General features: G+C 48.0%; 2 protein-coding genes across 6 annotated transcripts in view; one reads left to right on the top strand and one right to left on the bottom strand.

The window, feature by feature from the left end:
- Positions 1-16,388, top strand: part of GOLGA2 (golgin A2) — a 28,847-nt gene extending 12,459 nt beyond the window's left edge. For 3 of the 4 annotated variants that reach the window (XM_020793351.3, XM_020793352.3, XM_020793349.3), the window contains 20 exons: positions 881-919; positions 1,371-1,433; positions 1,666-1,759; positions 2,779-2,885; positions 3,460-3,518; positions 5,023-5,164; positions 5,386-5,475; positions 5,642-5,749; positions 5,876-5,966; positions 7,048-7,394; positions 8,099-8,212; positions 9,376-9,600; positions 10,486-10,585; positions 10,680-10,768; positions 11,853-12,006; positions 12,115-12,182; positions 12,581-12,683; positions 13,150-13,256; positions 13,880-14,051; positions 14,469-16,388. In XM_020793351.3, coding sequence (XP_020649010.3) covers positions 881-919; positions 1,371-1,433; positions 1,666-1,759; positions 2,779-2,885; positions 3,460-3,518; positions 5,023-5,164; positions 5,386-5,475; positions 5,642-5,749; positions 5,876-5,966; positions 7,048-7,394; positions 8,099-8,212; positions 9,376-9,600; positions 10,486-10,585; positions 10,680-10,768; positions 11,853-12,006; positions 12,115-12,182; positions 12,581-12,683; positions 13,150-13,256; positions 13,880-14,051; positions 14,469-14,716 — 2,520 coding nt within the window. In that variant the 3' untranslated portion in view covers positions 14,717-16,388. The remainder of the gene's footprint in view (positions 1-880; positions 920-1,370; positions 1,434-1,665; positions 1,760-2,778; positions 2,886-3,459; positions 3,519-5,022; positions 5,165-5,385; positions 5,476-5,641; positions 5,750-5,875; positions 5,967-7,047; positions 7,395-8,098; positions 8,213-9,375; positions 9,601-10,485; positions 10,586-10,679; positions 10,769-11,852; positions 12,007-12,114; positions 12,183-12,580; positions 12,684-13,149; positions 13,257-13,879; positions 14,052-14,468) is intronic. The other variant, XM_020793350.3, reaches the window with a different exon arrangement.
- DNM1 (dynamin 1) overlaps positions 16,221-17,586 on the bottom strand; it is a 92,666-nt gene continuing 91,300 nt past the window's right edge. Inside the window, exon 22 of one of the 2 annotated variants that reach the window (XM_078382691.1) lies at positions 16,221-17,092. In XM_078382691.1, coding sequence (XP_078238817.1) covers positions 17,065-17,092 — 28 coding nt within the window. In that variant the 3' untranslated portion in view covers positions 16,221-17,064. The remainder of the gene's footprint in view (positions 17,093-17,586) is intronic. The other variant, XR_013539626.1, reaches the window with a different exon arrangement.

Genomic DNA, 17,586 nt, shown 5'->3' with positions numbered 1-17,586 from the left:
ACGGAGACACCCATGAGGGTGCCCGTAAAACTGCCCTGCCCTTGGGGAGGGTCTCTGGACTGGACCATGATCTTCTGCTGCGATAGGGCTGCGGGTGCTTGTGGTGCCCCATACAATGCCATCTCCCTGGTCCTGCCATGGGCCTTTGTCTTCGCTTGTCACCCTGCCTGCTGCACAGCGGTGCTGCTAGGATGGAAAGCACTTCCACCCCGAGTCAGGAGTGTCTCTTGTTGTGTGTTTCTGTCGTAGGCGTAGCTTGCACCCCACACTTCACAGAATTGGTAACTGGGCCCACCAAGTTGCTATTGTGGCAGATAAACTTCCCATTTTGTATAGACCTGAGAGCTCTTGCTGGCTTTCTGCCTCAAAAAAAAAGGGTGGGTTCCAGAACTAATTTTTGACGCACTTTAATGGGGTCAACACTTGAGTGTCTGTAAAAAGGTCAGGCTGAGTTGCCGACAGCTGCCTACCTGTACAAAAAGTTTTGTCCAGCTCAAAAGCTTGCTGCCCTGCCCAAGAGGTGCTCCAGTATGAAGCAAAATTGGAACCATGCTTCAACTCCTCTCCTTTGTCTTAAAACACTGCATTAAATAATCCTGTCTAAGCTTGGACAGCAGCTTCCACTGTAAAAGGCGAGAAATGCAGTTGCAGCATTGCTTTTCACCAAAAAGTTGCTCAATCCTAATAAAACTGCAGCTCATATTCCTGTGAGGCGTTAAAGGTGTGTTTGATCCTAATAAAAAGCTATAAATGTTGAGAATCCTTGGTTGTCATCCTGGTCTGTGTTAATCCAGCTTAAGCACCCTAACCAGTTGGGAAGGCTTGGTTAACCCAGATGAGTCACCCAGAACTCTGATGCCTCCACTTTGTCCTTCTGCAGAAGCAACAGAACGAAGAAGCCATGAATCAGTTGGAAACGGTAAGATACTCCGCTGCAAAAACAGGCATAGCCAGTTATTCTATTCTCATTGGGAATAGAAGGAACTGCATTCTGCTGACTCTGACTCTGGCTGGCAGAAAGAAACCTTCTAGGGCTTGCTTCAGGGAGGAATCTTTCCTTAGCTCGGCCTGGAGGTTCCTGGCTTCCTCTTTGCTCTGAATTAGGGAAAAGGATTGTGGAAGCAGTGGAAATTCTTCCATGCTGTGCTGGCTCACAAAGCAGGTTGCGTTGTTGGTTTCATACCGGCAACCCCACCGTCTGAGTAGCTCTCCTGGTCCGTGGGCTGCTGCGTAGAGTGGCTGCGATGAACCAGAGCAAGGCTGGGTGAGTGGAGAAGGGAAACAGTAGGAGCTGAACATTGCTGATGCAAGAGGAAACCCGCTCGATCAAACATGGCCCTCCTGTAGACGGATACTTTGTGTTTCCCCAGGAAAAGAAAAGTTTTGAGCAGAGGTTTTCCAAGGAGCAAGCGGCCCTGCGAGAACAGTTGCAGGTAAGAGGGGGTCTTCTTCCTACCTTACATCAGCCTTCACGTTTGGGGCTGTCTGGCTGCTTTCTGATTTTTGAAGGGGGTCCCCATGTGGCAGTTTGGGAGCTGGGGGGGCACCTGTTAATGATTTGGGTTGTGTGTTTTTTTGGGAGGGGTCGCTGCTTTTGACAGAAGGCTGCCAAACAGGGACGAGTCTTCCTCCCCTTCCTTGAGCTGTCCTGTTCTTTCTTTGAAGGTCCACATTCAGACCATCGGTATCCTGGTTTCCGAGAAGTCGGAGCTGCAGACGGCCCTTGCCCACACGCAGCAGGCCGCTCGGCAGAAAGCAGGTAGGCGGCCCCTTGAGCTTTGCGGCAAACAGATCAGGAGATGCTCTTTGGCCCTCACAGGAGATGACTCTCGTACCGAGTTAGTTGGCAGAGAAAACCTTCTGTCTCTTTGGCCAATCTTTGGACCTAGATAGACAGGATGATAAAAGTGTGGCTCTCTGCAGGGTTGAAAGATAACAGCAAGACTGTCGGGTTCTCCTGTTGGTGACTCTCCAACTTTTAAATCACCAGGTCTTTTGGCCTGCAGTTCTCATCAGCATTTTCCATCCCAGCTGTCAGATAGGGATGATGGGTACTAGAATTTCTGAACCTCTGGAGTGGCTTTCAGGTGAAAGAAAGCTGCTTTTGGCATTGATCGGAAGACAGACAATAGGACATCGTGTTCTGTTGAGTTGGGCTCTTGGTCCGTCTTGCCCAGTCAGCTCTGACCGGCAGCTGCACCTGGAGGCACCAGAGATTGACCTTCCATATGGAAAGTGTTCCACTCGACCACTGAGATACAGTCCTTCCCGAACAGTACAGGCTGTGCTCATTCACAAGCAGAAGGCAGAGATAAGCAGAAAAATCAGGCAACTAACCTTAAACCCATTTGGACAGAACAGTTTCCACTTGCTCGTTGAATGTCCTTGGTGGATCCTCTGGAACTTGGTACGCAGCAGATGCTTTAGACTACAGTTCCCATTAGTCCCTGCTAACACAACTAGTGGCAGTTTTGGTATGACACATTTGCAGGAAGGCTGCACTTAGGGACGAGTACAGCCAGCCCTTTGGGACAGGGAATCTAGTAAGCTGCTGGGAAGGCCTGAGCCAGTCATGCCTCCTCCTTGGCGGACAGATGCCTAGAAGACCCTCTTTGGACATACTCAGGCTTTCTGATGGGCTAGTGGGATTCTATAGGTATCCTGGCCCCAAATCACTTTAGAGTCTTTTAAAAGTGAGAACTGGCACATTTAATCGTGCCTGGAAAGGCAATTGTTTGCTCTACTCTGGTTGCCAGATAACCTCCTTTCCTTCCACAGGAGAAGCCGAGGACCTCGCTGCTCGGTTGCAGTCCTCTCGCCAGAGGATATCTGAGGTGGAGCACACTCTGGCTTCTCTCTCTACGCAGCAGAAGCAGACCGAGAAAGTAAGAATCCTCTTTGTTTACACATCCGTTCATACACACACACACTCCATGCTGTTCCTCTGACACTTGCTGCCTCCTTATTTTGAGGACAGGGCCAAGACAGGACAGGAGAGCTGTCGGTTTTGCTTAGCGTTCCAGATGTGGTGTTTTACTTTGTTACACAAATGCAGGATTATGCGTTAATGCCTGAGTGGTGAGGAGAAACACACGCAAGAGGTGTGTTTCGCTCTCTTAGCCACCTGCTGGGCGTCATGGGACATCGGGCGGCTACTGCCGGGAATGGGATGGTCATAGGCTTCTGTGGTAAGGCAGCAAAACTGGATGGTTTTCCAGGCCCCAGTGCCAAACCTGGCAGGCTTGAGTCGTCGAGGCAGCATGGCCGTCCTCCGCCCCCGATACAGCTAACGTGAGCTGCCCTTTCCAGCTCTCACCGGCTTCTTGAGTCTTAGGCAGTGGTCGCAAGGGGGACTGAAAATGGCCACCTTCTGAATTTGAAAAAAAAACCACAGATGTTGAGGAGTGACCAGAGTCCTCTCCCTTCCCTCACTGCTTCCTGCATATTTTCTGTTGGCAGCACAACAAAGAGCTGGCAAAGGAACGAGATAACCTAAAACTGGAAGTCTACAAGCAGAGGTGAGGCTTTGCTGCTTTTGTCGCAGCACTAACGGTTTATGATCTTTTTCTGTGCTTGCCCAAATTAAACGCGGGGTGGACGAAGGGAACAGCAGACATGGAAGTGCTGGGGGCTAAAAGCTGTGCAAACTAGGCCCTTAGGGTTGGACCTGGCCCCCCTTCTCTTTCCCGTTGGCCTGGAGGGCAGGCTGGTTCCGAGGCCGATGGAGCTTAGTCCTACAAAAGGGTGTGTCGGTTTTCCTTATGAGACGACTCGCTTTTGGGGTGAGCCGAGAGCACGGATCCAACTTACTGGAGGCAAGCTGCAAGCTCCTAGCCTCAGCCTAATCCCGATAAAGGGGAGGTGCCAGCCAAGCTTGCTGAGCTGCAGTAAAGACAGGAATGCATACAAACAAACCGTGAACCACACAGGGATGTTGAGCAAGTGATGGAAGATCCTTCTCTCTTTTTGAGGTCTTAGATAATTGCCACACATCAAAGTGAAGAGCCATGGAATAGATGGACATAAGGCAGATGTTTGAGTTCCCTCCTTTTTCTTTTTCCTTCTGTTTTTTTTTAAACAGCCTTTCCTCTCTTGCATAGTAATGTCCACCTGGAAAAAAATTGCTAGCTTTATATAGGTGTTAAAAACATCTAATAATATTAAGGGCTCCTTAATATTAAAATATTAAGGAGCCCGTAATAGATAAAAATATATCATCTCAATGCTGGAGATGCAAAAAGGAAAAAAAGGACCTATATGTTGTGGACATGTGAAATTTAAAAAAACAAGAAGAATGGGTATTGGGTTTTAAGGAAATTAGAAAAATTATAGTATGATGTGATATTCAGATGTTGCCAATTATTGCCCTCCTGAACATAATTTTAGTATTGATCATTTGAAAAAAGATCAGAGTTAGCTGTGGTTTCGGTAGCAAGATCAGTATTTGCAAAGAATTGGAAAAGTGACAAATTAATATTGAAGATTAGTATAAAGAAATGTGGAGTTTAGCTATTAATGATAAGTTAACATGTGAAATGAAAAAAAGAAGAGGAACAGTAAAGTCCGATGATTTCAAAGATGTATGGAAATTATTCTTTGAATATGTATTTTTGAAGGGGAAAGGTTATATGCCAGCAGACAAATCAATGTATTTTTGGAGAGGAATGGGGTGAAAAGTGGTGCAAATTGATATTATTGGTTACCTAGTCCCAAGGGTGAAGGTGGTGGCGCAGGTGGGAAATGTTTATTGTGCATTGCGTGTAGTTACTACTGAGTTTGTATTTTGGTTTTATTTCTGTTGTTTGTAATTTTCTTTTTATTATTATTATTAAAAACAATACAGGAGCCCTACCTTTTTTGTATCTTACAAATCAGAATATATATATAGGTTCTGGACCCCAGAGATAAAAACCTCTTTTGCTAATGGGTGACAGAACCTGCAAACTGGCTTGTGACACAGTACTGGTGGTTACAACCTATTCAACGTCCGCTCCATGTTTGGTGATTTTTTTTTCCCTGTAGTAAAAGTAGCGAAGAACTAAAGCAGCAGAACTCCGAACTGTCTGAGAAGTTGCGCAGCCTGATCTCCGAAAATTCAGCCATGAAGTTGGAGGTGGAAGATTTGCACAAGAAATTGGAAATGGCAGAGCTAATGATTCAACAGGTGACTGCTGCTTTTCTGTAGGAGCAGCTTCTTGCGTCGTAGCCCAGGTTTATCACTCTAGGTGGGAAGGATTCTGCGTGATGCATGGAGCTCCTGTTCACTCCCAGTATGACTAAAGGGTGGCGGCTGAAAGAGCATTGCTTGGGGGGGGGGGAGGTGGAATGGGAAGCAGCTAGGAATCCCTGCATCGGGCGTAATGGCTGCTTTGATTCTGTTGCCAGTTCTCAAGCCAGCCCGGAGTCCCGGACGCCACACAACAGCTGCAGATGGCGCTGGAAGAAAGAGCCAGCTTGGAAGCACAAATTGCTCAGGTAGGAGAGGGACTAAAAGCATGCCGCACTCTGCGCCCCTTTGTTGTGTCAGGCTTGGGGGTTCAGCCTTCGAAGCAAATTCTCTTGGCTCCCTTCCAGAGCGCAGAGGCTTTCTCTATGGTGTTTGGCTTATGCTTTCTTTCTTTTTTTCCCTTTCCCCGAGCAGCTGTCAGAGTCGCTGCAGCAGTTGCAGGTGGAACGCGACCAGTATGTCCTGAAGCTGAAGGAAGAAGGGGAAATCTGGCAGCAAAGAGTGCAGTTGCTCTCTGAGCAGGTAAGGATTGTGGCTGGGTGGGGAAAGCAGAGAGAAGCTCCCCTGGCCTTGTGAAAGAGGAGGGGAATGACCTTCTGCACACAAGTGAAAGGATACCGAAACCAGCCTCTTTTTCCTGGGGCGCAGATCCGTGCTTTGACAGAAGAAAAGGAGCTGAACATCACTCGAATTCAGGAGCTGGAAACCAACCTGACAGAGTTGCTCAGCAGTCAGTCTGGTAAGGTTTCAGGATGCAGAAAAGCCGCCTTCTGTGTCACATGATCCCATACTCTGCTCCTTACAGACCCACCTTTAGGGCTGAGGTTTTGGAAAAGGTACTTGTGGAGAACTCCCTGGTGTTCCCAGAAGCTGCCATGTTGGCTGGGAGCTTCTCACTGGGGGGTAATTTCCCTCCCTCAATAAAAGACCCTCCCGATTTTGCAAGGTTTTCCGATCCTCTTCCCTCCCTCCACGACCAAACTCAGTGGTCATACACATAGTTAGTGTGCAAGAAAATTTCAGGATTGATCCCAGGCATCTCTGGGTTTTTTTTTAAAAAAGATTATTTTAAAAAGGAAAACAACTGGTGTCAGGTGGCATGGAATAGGCCCCTTCTCCTGCGACTCTTGAGTAACAATAGGAAATTTTGGGCAGCTTCCAGGTACCCAGTTTCTGACCCTGGAGGCCACTCCAGCTGTCAGAAGTGCCCTAAAACGAATCTAGACACAGCATATGATGTTTTTAGGTGTACACGTCAAGATATAAAATCGTGCCTGTGAGACGCGTGCGATTGCGGATCCCCTGCATCTTAAAAGGCATGTCATGTCCATAAGGGAGTTATAATTGCATATGTGCGTTTGTGTAACACAAGTAGTGTACCTTTTTAGTCATACAAGTTTACCCCCACCTTAATCTCTCCTCCTTCAAGTGAGTTTACTCTTGAAGATTTTTGTTTTTAAGTATTTAACCTGAACAATGTGCCATCCTTTTAGACACCCAGGTGGAACAGACACGGTTCTTATTTCATCAACATGTGGCCCATCCAAAGCATACATGTTCATTAAAGCGTTCATCACCTGTGACGGTGTGATGGCTGATCATTTAGTTTTCCGGTTGCTCTTGTATCTTCTTTCTTTTCATTGTTAAAACGTTTTAAGCTGTTCAGAGTGGTGTTGTCCCAACTTGTCATTTGTTGAGTTAGGAGGGGTTAAAATTTACATTTTAAAGAAACCCCAAAATGCAGCTGTAAATGGCCCTGGAATAGCTGAGAGAAAGCTGCGAAAAGGCCCCTTTCCTTCTTCTCTCTCTTGATTCCCCAGCAGTGAAGCCTCAGGAGAGCGAGCCCGCCCCACCTGCAGGGTTGGCGGAAGCAGAGCTGCGCTTGCAGGAAGAGCTGAGCCGGCTGCAGCGGGAGAAGGAAGAGCTCCGGGACGAATGCCAGGCTCAGGTGCGAGACAACGAGCAGCTAAGCCGCCTCAACCGCGAGCAAGAGGAGCGCCTGCAAGAACTGGAGAGGGCGCTGCAGCGGTACAGCGAGGAGGCGGTGGACAGGCAGCAGATCCTGGAGAGCATGCAGAGCGACAAGGCGACCATCAGCCGAGCCTTGACCCAGAACCGGGAGCTGAAGGAGCAGCTGGCTGAGCTGCAGAACGGCTTTGTCAAACTGGTGCGTCCCTCCTTTTGGCAAAAAGCAGGGGCTCCCTCTCGTCCAGAGGGGGCACATGTGCATGCTAGCGTGCGCACACACACCCTCTAAACAGAAGCCAGAAGACACCAGGAAAGCCCTTTGGCGAAAGCTGCATCAGTTGCTTGTTCAGCCAGCAGGATATCATTCCCTCCTCTGGTCCCCCTCTTCACTTGCTGTCCCTCTTCTCTGTTTTGAGAAGATTGTATCTCAGTTTCCTCAACACGTTAGATCTCCCTTAAAGCAGTTTGATATTACCCAGGTTCATGATACTTCCTGCACAGTAGTATTTGTTTGCATGGTGCTATGTAGGAATGGTCTCAAAACATGAGGAGCCCTTGAATCTCACCAGCAAGTCGCTGGTTCTTACTGTTTCAGGAAGAGAGGGAAAAGCCAGTATCAGATCTAAGGAGGCAGAACGTCCTTTAACTGTGGATGACATTTTCAGCCCCATTCTCTGTCTTTTGTTTACTATGTGTTAATTTGTGTGTTCAGAGATGATCCTCCCAACCTCTTAGTTCAAGGAACTTGGGTTGGGGGGGGGGTTGCTTTGTCCATTTTTCTTTAACCCTACCCAGCCAGCTTCACCTTGCTCAGTTGGCATGCATGAGATTCTATATGATAGAAATTTGCTTCCTTACAACCACGGAGAGACTTCAGTTCCTCACCTCCTTCCGCCTTTGCAGACCAACGAGAACATGGAAGTAACAAGTGCCTTGCAGTCGGAGCAGCATGTGAAGAAGGAGCTGGCCAGGAAGATTGGGGAGCTGCAGGAGAAGATGTCGGAGCTCAAGGAGACGGTAACGCTATTCCCTCCCCCCCTCTCCCCCCCCGGAGAACCTTTTTGTCAGATGGAGTTAGCAGCAGGGCATGCAGTGATGGGCACCAAGCAGAAGCAGTTGGTCGTCTCCCCATATTTTTTTCCATCAGGACTTTTCAGTCCTCAAGGCTGCCTTGGTCTGTCTGTTTGGAAACACCAAGGACAAGATAAGGATGTCATCACAGTTCAGAATTGCATAGCTTGTGTAGACGGAGCTTCCTAGTGAGAAAAGTGTTGGCTTGCAGCATCAAGCCTGTGGTGTCTGACAGCACATGCTTTGTTGGTTCGGTGTTTTTAATTTATATACTGCCCCATTAGTACAGAAGCACTATTTTGGGGCCTTTAACAACAACTTAAAACATATATTGCTGGTTCCATAAGGTTGGTGCCACTGAGGAGAAGGCCCTGCCATTTGTAGAAGACTTTTTGGGCCTCCCTTGGAATAAGGCTACACAGAGGAGCCTAGCCTGGGAAGATCTGGTGTATAAGGCAGATGACTTAGGGGAGAGATGCTCTGACCAGTAACATGGTTCATGTTCTCAATCATGAGATTTAGCGGCACAGCTTGCCATTTTACTTGCCAGCTTTCTGGTTCTCATAGACCGGGTCTCCCGGCACCTTAAAAGATGGTCGGTCTTGAACTATGTCAGGCCGTTTATTTCTAACCCAAAACTGTCAGCGATGGGTCTTGAAGGCTTCAGGCAGGGTTCGTTCCTAGCCCCACCAGAAGATCCATCCCTGGGTATTCCCTGTCATTCCTCATCCAGGCTCTAACCAGCCATGACCCTGTTCAGCTTCTGAAATCAGATCGGACTGATGTATTTAGGGTGGTAAGATTCATATCTGAGACGCCGACATGCAGCTCACTTCATCCCATGCACCGGGAGCTGATGTCAAGTAAAACATGGTTGTTTTTAAGGTGGCACAAGAGTCTTTGTTGTTTTTCCTGCAAAGGTGGCTGCCACATTTCCTACTTCTTAAATGATGGTCTCTCACAGTCCTTTGATCATGACCCAGTATGATGTGGCGATTCTGTACCTAATCACACATGAGGCTGGGGAGGGAAATGTTAAATACTGTATGTGACCGTTTTGGCTCACCTTTGGGCTTTAGGGTGATGGGCTGGGTGTTGCTTTATTGCAGGTGATACAGAAAACGCAGGAGGCCCAGGGCCTTCAGGAGCAGCGGGACCAGTACTACACCCACCTCCAGCAGTACACAGCCGCCTACCAGCAGCTGGCCGCTGAGAAGGAGGAACTGCACAAGCAGTACCTTCTTCAGACGCAGCTCATGGACCGCTTGCAGCACGAGGAAGTCCAAGGCAAAGTCACGGCGGAGATGCACTTCAAAGAGCTGCAGCAAGCCAGGGTGAGGGCTGGTGGTGGGATCGCCATGGGAGGGATTGAGAGGCGAACACTGGGAGGGATTGAGAGGCGTCCCTTTTCATAACAGGCAGAGAGCGTCAGGACTGAGTTCTTGGCAACCTGACATGCTATCCTGGGAGCAACCGCTGGGCGCCCAGTCCATCAAAATTCTGCACTAGGAAAGCCAATTCTGTGCCTAGAATGATTAGTGCAGATGTCCGCATGACTGTGTTATTTTGAGTTGTGAGGGTAAGGATTGCTTGGGTGCAAAAGATTTCTCTGCCGAGAGCTCCCACATCTGAAGTCAGAGCAGTCATGAGGCTGCCTAACCTCTGAGAGGGACAGGAAGGAAGAGTAAGAAGTGGTGGTGATTTATACGCAATTTGGCTTTTGTACTTTACTATTGTTTATTGGATTTGTATCTTATCTTGCTGCCACAATAGGGCCAAAAGCATCATATAATTTGCGTTGAATTAAGAGCGGTTTAAAGACACACGGGCCAAAATAAAATAAAAAACAGCACCCACCCATTTAAAAGCTCCCTGACAGTTGACCAGAACCTACCTGAACAGTAAGAGAAGGATGACAGGGTGAGGACCAGCCTAACCTCTCTGGGGAAGGGGGTTCAGAGCCTCAAAGCAGCCACCCAGAAAGACCTGATCGGGAGCTCTCTTTTGGGAAGGGAGGGTGCTGGGGTTGTGAGGGTGGGGCTGGAAATCCTCCAGAAGGATCTCAGGTGAGATCCTTGGAGTGAGAAAGCATGTCGAAAACCTGTCTCTGTGTCCTGGCGCCCTTTGTGGCTGTGCTGATGCAATGAGTCTAGTCGGAATTGGTGTGCTTAAGTCTTTTTGGATGGCTGGTATAAAGTTTTACCTCTTCTCTCTTGAAGGAAAGCCTGGAGACGTTTGCCAAAGAGAACCAAGAGCTGCAGGCTCACGTCAGCCAGCTCATGGCAGAGCTGGACGATAAGATGCTTCCGAGGGCGCAAGGCAAGTTGGCATTTCGTCAGCCGCCGTGCAGCCGCAGGGCTGGTGCCAGCTTCTCTGTGTTCCAACCTCTCTGTGCCTCTCCTCTTGCTTACAGGAGATGGCGTAGAAACTGAAGAGAGGGTAGAGGGCCTGAAGATGCCTTCGCTCACCATCCCAGAAGATTTTGAAAGTAAAGAGGAGATGGTGAGCCATTGTTCCATTTGCTCAAATGCCACCACCAAGCTGGCAATGGGAATATCGGGTGGAGAACAACTGGGAAGCTCTGCTCTCTGGCGTCCCTAAAGCCTTGCCACTGCATCCTGAATTTCCTGGCCATGTGTCCAAAGGTCTAGACTTAGCCCTGAGATGCTTCCCTCTCACTTAATTTCCCCATGCTTCTGATCTGCACTGTTACTCTTCCTATATTTAGGAGAGAAGGACAGTTTCTCAGGGATGGTCTCACAGTCTCATATCCTTCCATGATACTCATAGAATGCTCAACAGTTGCCCAAATTAAAAATGCTAGCATTGTACTCTTTTTTTTTTGTTCCATTTGGATTCCCTTTGTTTGCAATAATCTATTGCCATAGGATTTCATGTTGCCAGGAGCCAGTCCCAGCTTCAGAGGTGGGATCGCCTCAGGGTGGGATGTGGGTGCGCGTTCGGTGATGTCATGTGGAAAACAAGTATGTTGGTACTTGATTCCTCCATGTGGCTGGTTTTTAGCTATCAATCTGGATGGAGGCAAGTGTAAATGGTGAAGATTCTGGGCACATCTGTGTGACTCTGGTTTTGGAAGTGAAGGCGTGGCTGGGGTATCCCAGGCATATCAGTTTGTCCAGATTCCCTGGGCTGAGAAGGGTCACTGCAATACCACCTTAGGGAGTATGCCCCCCCCTTTTCCCAGGACACATCCTAGAAACTGAGGGGGGGCTCTCTTCTGAATGAGGCCTTGGAAATACTGGCAATTGATGTTTCCGATACTGGTATGCCACCCTGAACAAACTGGTCTTGTTTAATTTAAGCAAACCACTCTCATGCCTGGTTAGGAATTAGGGTGGAAGACCACCAGGTGGAAGACCAGGGGCCTCCAAGCAGGGCTAGCAAATAAATTCTGCTTGCAACCCTGGAAATGACTTCTATCCCCCTGTTGTATATGGTGCCAAGTATGATTTTTGTGCCCCAGTTTCTCTGAAGGAGGCAGCAGTGTCTCACCAGGCTCCCAGAGAGGATTTTAGCCTTTGGATAAGACTTGTGCTCAAGTACCACATCTGCGATTACCTCCTAGGTTGCTTTCTTGACCTCTGCCATGTCCCAAATGGAGACGGAGCGGGAAGAAATGAGGCAGCAGCTGGCTGAGCAGAGGAGGCAGGGCAGAGCCCTTCTGCAGCAGATTGCAGCGCTTAGAACGGAGCAGCAGCGGCATCTCACATCGGCGGGCGGTAAGGAGACATATCCCAAGTGTGGCTATCCGGGTCTTAGCCAGGTGGGGACTCCTGGGCAGTGATCTCTTCTATAGCCTCGTAAATAGAATCTACTACCTTTCCCAGGTTCTTCTGCAGACTCCGTTCCAGCAGAGGTACACGAAGCCTTAAAAAATGCCATGGAGAAGCTGCAGGTGAGCACATGGCCACACTTTTATGGGGAACCCAGGTGGGTACCAAAGCATCTTTGCTAGTGCCACATAATTCTTGCAGCGTAACCCATCAACGGCCATAGCAGTAAAATACGGAATTATGTTCTTTCTACAGTGTAACTGGATTGCTGGGGTCTGCATGGGTGGCTTGACTGACCATTATGGAGTGGCAGACAGAGGGTGTGTGGCTTTGCAAGCTGATCAAGATTGGCTGAGAGGACAAGATAGGGTAGAGAGAATTTGTAGTACAGTAGTGTGGTGTGAGTCAGGAGGAGAGCCAGAACCAGATAAAGATGGGGCTTAGCTGGACTGCTGAGAATGGGTGGTTGCTTCTGCTTTCTGTTGCTGCTCCCAGGAAGTTACATTTCTTGCACTTTTAGTCCCGATTCACAGACCTGATGCATGAGAAAGCAGAGCTAAAAGACCGGGTCGAGGAGCTGGAGCATCGGTGCATACAGTTGTCCGGAGAAACAGACACAATAGGTGAGACAGTTTCGTGTCCTGCCCAGATTTTGGTTGCATGTCCAGAGGATCCCATCTGTTTCTGTTTTTGCTTTTATTATTATGTTTGTTATTTGGATGTTGTCCAGTCCTCATAAAGACAAAGGGAAAGACAGGTAGCAAGTGAAATGGGCAGAAGCTTCTCGTGCACACTCTGAAATTATCCAGCTTGGTTACTTAAAATGAAACTGCTAATTAACTGCCTGCTTCTCACTACTTTCTGGTGATCTCCCCTTCTGAGGCAAATGAAATAAATACAACCATATTCTAGTTGGAAGTGAAGAGTTTATATATTGGTTTTGAACGAAACTTTTCTATTGTTGCCCTTGTTACTAGTACAATAACAGCAATTTGGAAAAGAGCCTTCCTCTAAGGGCAGTAGCTGTAGCTGTCAACCCCCTTCTTCTGACAGGCCTGCTCAGCCATAATCATCTCTCCTGCTTTTCAGGCGAGTATATTGCCCTATACCAGAGCCAGAGGGCAATACTAAAACAGCGCCACCGGGAGAAAGAGGAATACATCAGCCGACTGGCTCAGGACAAGGAAGAAATGAAGGTGAGCAAGAGATCTCTACTTTGACCCCACTAGAAAACCCATTTTGCCCTATGGTATCCTAGGAGGAGTGGGCTGGGAAAGGTCAAGAGGGCTGGGGGGCTGTATGTTAGTGAACACCTAGTTAGGGGTAAGCACAACCTCACTCTGTCATTCCTGTTCTTGGACTTCATCCTTATGCTCACCACATGTTACGAGAGGCATGTCCATCCTTATTACATAAAGCTTCTTATAGTTTGATGGTGCTACATAGAGAGTAAAAAGAAGAAAGGGTCTTCCCCTTTAGGGAACTTATCCAGAGCCTGGTCTACTTTGCATGAAGGATCAAGTGGCTTTCTTTTGAAAATTCTTTCTGGGAACTCTTATCTAACTGAAGAGCCGGGCTGTGCACGTGTGTGTGAACAAGAAAGGGGGGGGTGCTTTCCCTGCTGACAAGGGACATTTAAAATAACTATAAAGACTTCCAGAGTGGGCAGTGTTTGCTCCAAAAAGAGAGAGATTTCTCTCATACTAGAGACTAGAGAAAAGTGGTGTCAGGTTTTATCGTCAACTGTGTAATTTGTGGAACGGACGTGTGTGTTTTTTTTGGTGGATCAGATTTTTCTCTTTACTTTGATTTGCCACAGATGAAGTTAACGGAGCTTCAGGAACTGGTGATGCATTTGGTCAGTGAAAGGAATGAATGGTACACAAAGTACATGGTGGCGGCGCAGAACACAGAGCCCCAGCCTGGACTGGGGAGCGAAGCTGTGGGTACAGCAGAAAGACGCCTCGAGCTGAATGCTACGGATGGGGAAGGTGAGCAGTGGCGGTAGCAGCAGCTGCTCCAGATGTGTTGGATTTACAGTTCTCACTATTCCTGGCCACCATGGCCACTGGACTGTGGAAACTAGAATCCAACACAAGCAGAGGGGGCAGACTGGGAAGAGGGGGAGCTCCAAAGCTCACCATAGCTAAGAAAATGGAATTTTATCCTTGCCTTGTGTTCCAAGCCTGATTTCAGAGCCCAGATTGAGACTTGGAACTTGAGATGTGTCAGTACCAGAGATGTACTTCTGGGCATGTGCAGAGAGCAGTGGTAACCATCCCTTGCATGTCTGGCAGAAGAATTTCTGGGTGCCAGTGTGTGAGACAGGGAGGGATTTTCTGATGAGCTCTTGAGCCCCGGCATTTTCCCTCTAGAATTCTAGTGCCGTCTCCCATCTTGCCTCCTAGGACTGCGAGAAGTGAGTTTGTCAGATGAGCCAGAAGAGGGGTCCGCACCTTCCGAGCCCCTTCCCCACCCCGCGGACGGCAAAGGCCCGCAGCCTGCTCCTCAGGACCCCACAGCCAAGCAGATCATGCAGCTCCTGCGTGAGATTCAGAACCCTCGGGACAGGCTGGGCCCTCTCTTGGAAAACCCCTGCATTCCTTTCTTCTACCGGGCTGATGAGAATGACGAAGTCAGGATCATGGTGGTGTGATCCGGCACAGCGCATGTGGAGGAGCCAAAGCCCCCTTGTTATTTTTTTCCTATCCTACATGCCTCGGTTGCACCAGCAAGGGTCAGTTGTGATGGAGTTGCTGGGCAGAATGTGAGTGCCAGGCGTTGCCTGCTTCTTTCCTGCCCTTCCCAAACAGGATCGTGTAAGGTCACATCCAGGGACGTTTAGACTGGGTTCCCTCGCTGGTCAGTTTCACAGGCCACGGCTTTGTTCCACTTGTCACTGTAGCCACTCGCCCGGCATTGTCCCGCTCATTTGTTATGGGGACGAACGGTTTGGATCCTCTTTGACTTTTGCCCAGGACTTCATTCTTTCTGCTTAGGAAGCCAGCCTTCCTCTCTCACCCTCCCCCAAACAAGAGATTCGCTGGCAAGCCTTTTCAAAAACTTTACTTTTTGTTTTATTCTGAAAAAATGGAGAGAGACAGTCGTGGTGGGTGGTGAGGCCAGGTACCCTTCCCAGGTAGATCTTGGCTGCTGGGTACAGATGATTTGAGGGTGGGTGAAAATAGGACTGCACTTCTTTTGAAGATGATGTACTTTGCCGTCTTGTGTTAGATGATTTTATTTATTTTTAAAGATGGGGAAGCCTAGTTTAAAAACATCAGCAAATCCTTGGGGAAAAAATGAAGATTCTTTTTGTGTTGATTTCTGGAATTTCAGTGACCTGTAGTTGGATCTCATTTCTTTCTAGCCGGGTAGGGGTTATCCTGATGGAGCCTAGAGTTGGGGGGGATATTCCCCAGGAAACTGTCGTACAGGAAGTCAGCAGAGTTCCATGAAAGAGGAGGATCTTGTCTCCTAACAGGGAGAAAGGTGGCCAAGAGGGACTCCGTACATAGGCAGTTCCCCTTTAGGAAGCTATCTGTAGGAGACATCTCTGTTATGTCTGCATAAAGGCAGCCCTGGTGGTATAACTATGCTGGGGCTACTACAGTCTTCTGTGAAAGGGTAAAGCCCACCAGCGCCATCGACAAAGGAGCAGCAGCTCTGCAGTTTCCTCGGAGGGGTCCTTGCCAGTCCCTTCTGTCCTTGGTTCTTCCATTTTTGTCAGAGCCTTTCCTTCTGGCAAAACCTGCTGCAAGGCGGCACATCCGAAGCCAAAAAGCACACAGGGAAGTTGTGAAAGACACAGCTTCCTCCCCCAGTTTTCCAGCGGAGAACAGCCACAGACTAAATTCTTGTGCTCTCCATGCTCTGTAGATAGAGCTTGAGAGGGGAAGCCTCAATCGGCAAGTGGAAAAGGTGTCCCAGGAATCAGCACAGCTTTGATGGTCAGTGTTACTACTTCAGTGCGTTGTGTTGGGGCACCAGCAAAGCAGGTTTGTGAACTCCTGTTTGCACGAGTGTACATAGTATGTATGTGTAACATTTTGTATATACCTTAAAGAAGAGAAGAATCCTATGGTAGCATTTAGGGCTGCTGGAAGGCTACGCATAACCTTGTATTATAAAACAAAATTATTGAACTTCAGCAGAGAGGGGGGCAGGGTATGTGATTTAATATGGAACATTGTTAAATATTTATTGGGTGTCTGGTTTTCCAGGAATGTGAAAGGAAAAACCTTATTAGAGAAATATTGCATTCTATGGCAGAGATAATTTAACCCTGTTACAAATTTGTTTTCTGAATAAACCATGTTCCACCTGTAGCATACTCTGCATGTTATATTCTGGAAAAACCTAGCAATTTTCTTGGTTAAACACAAGTTACTGAGTTATATGTATTGCAAACACACTTGGTTGCCCCCTCCCCCCCTCCCAAGGTCTTTGGTACTAAATTCTTCTCTGGTTACAAGACCAAAAGAAAGAAAAAAGGTGGACATACTTTTTCATTTACACTGACCTACTTTAGTGCTTTTTCCACCGCTGTTAACAATAGAGAACCTTTTCCAGCCCAAAACCCCAATTTCTTTTCTGAGAGGACCACATGCCAGTGATGGGCAAGGCTAAGGACGAAAAGGTGGAGCTAAAAATCCCATTGAGTATAAAAGTTCTTACTGCTGAAAACGAGGCCCATTGAGAGGTATTGTGATCTTTTAAAAACACTGTTGTGGGGGAGCGGGGCCAGTGGTCAGTGCGAGAATGCTTGGAGGGACAGGTTTGGCTCTAGGGCCTCCGGCTGCCCACCCGTCTCAGAGGACACTGTGACTAGTTACAGTTGGGGAGCTAACGCGATGACACTCCTTTCATTTTGAGGCAGCAACCCTCTTCCCCATCACTGATTCCCCACCATTGCATTTGGGGTCTGTTTTTCTTGTAGGACGTGTTACTTCTGAGTTACCTGCACCATTTCCAGTCTACTGTTCTTGCCGTTCTAGCGCTTGCTCAGTGAAGTCTCAGACTCATCCATTCACTGTACAGAGAGATACAACCAAATTAATTATTGTTCTTAATGGTTGATTCTGAGAACTGAATTTGCTTTCAAGCTGTTGCTTAAAGGGACACCTTGTTTTAGTCTTTTCACATTGGTCTGTTATTTCAGGAGAGTTACCCCATCATCTGTTGTCTTACTTTAACTTCATCTGTTTTACATAATCCAAGGATGGGGAATGTGTGAAAACACCAGCACGGGAGTGACCAGTATTCCAGCTAACCCCCCAAATTTGGCATCTCATCACCCTGCTTTGTGCAGGTTCTCAAGTTGTGAAATAGCTTCTTGTGTGCCTGGTTGCTATCCAGGGACCAACATCTTAAGAACAATACATAAGACTGGGCTCAGCGGGCATCTCCATTGTGGGCTGGCTCACAAGAATAATCTCTTTATGGGAAAACAAATGAATAAAGAAAATGGTTAGGGTCCTCCATGTGGATTAAAGCCATTTACAATTTCTATGTAGAATATTTGTG

The sequence above is a fragment of the Pogona vitticeps genome, chromosome ZW-PAR (assembly GCF_051106095.1).
Source record: "Pogona vitticeps strain Pit_001003342236 chromosome ZW-PAR, PviZW2.1, whole genome shotgun sequence".
Lineage (NCBI taxonomy): Eukaryota > Metazoa > Chordata > Lepidosauria > Squamata > Agamidae > Pogona > Pogona vitticeps.
Note: the sequence above shows the minus strand (reverse complement) of the source record. Positions and strands in the feature narration are given on the sequence as shown.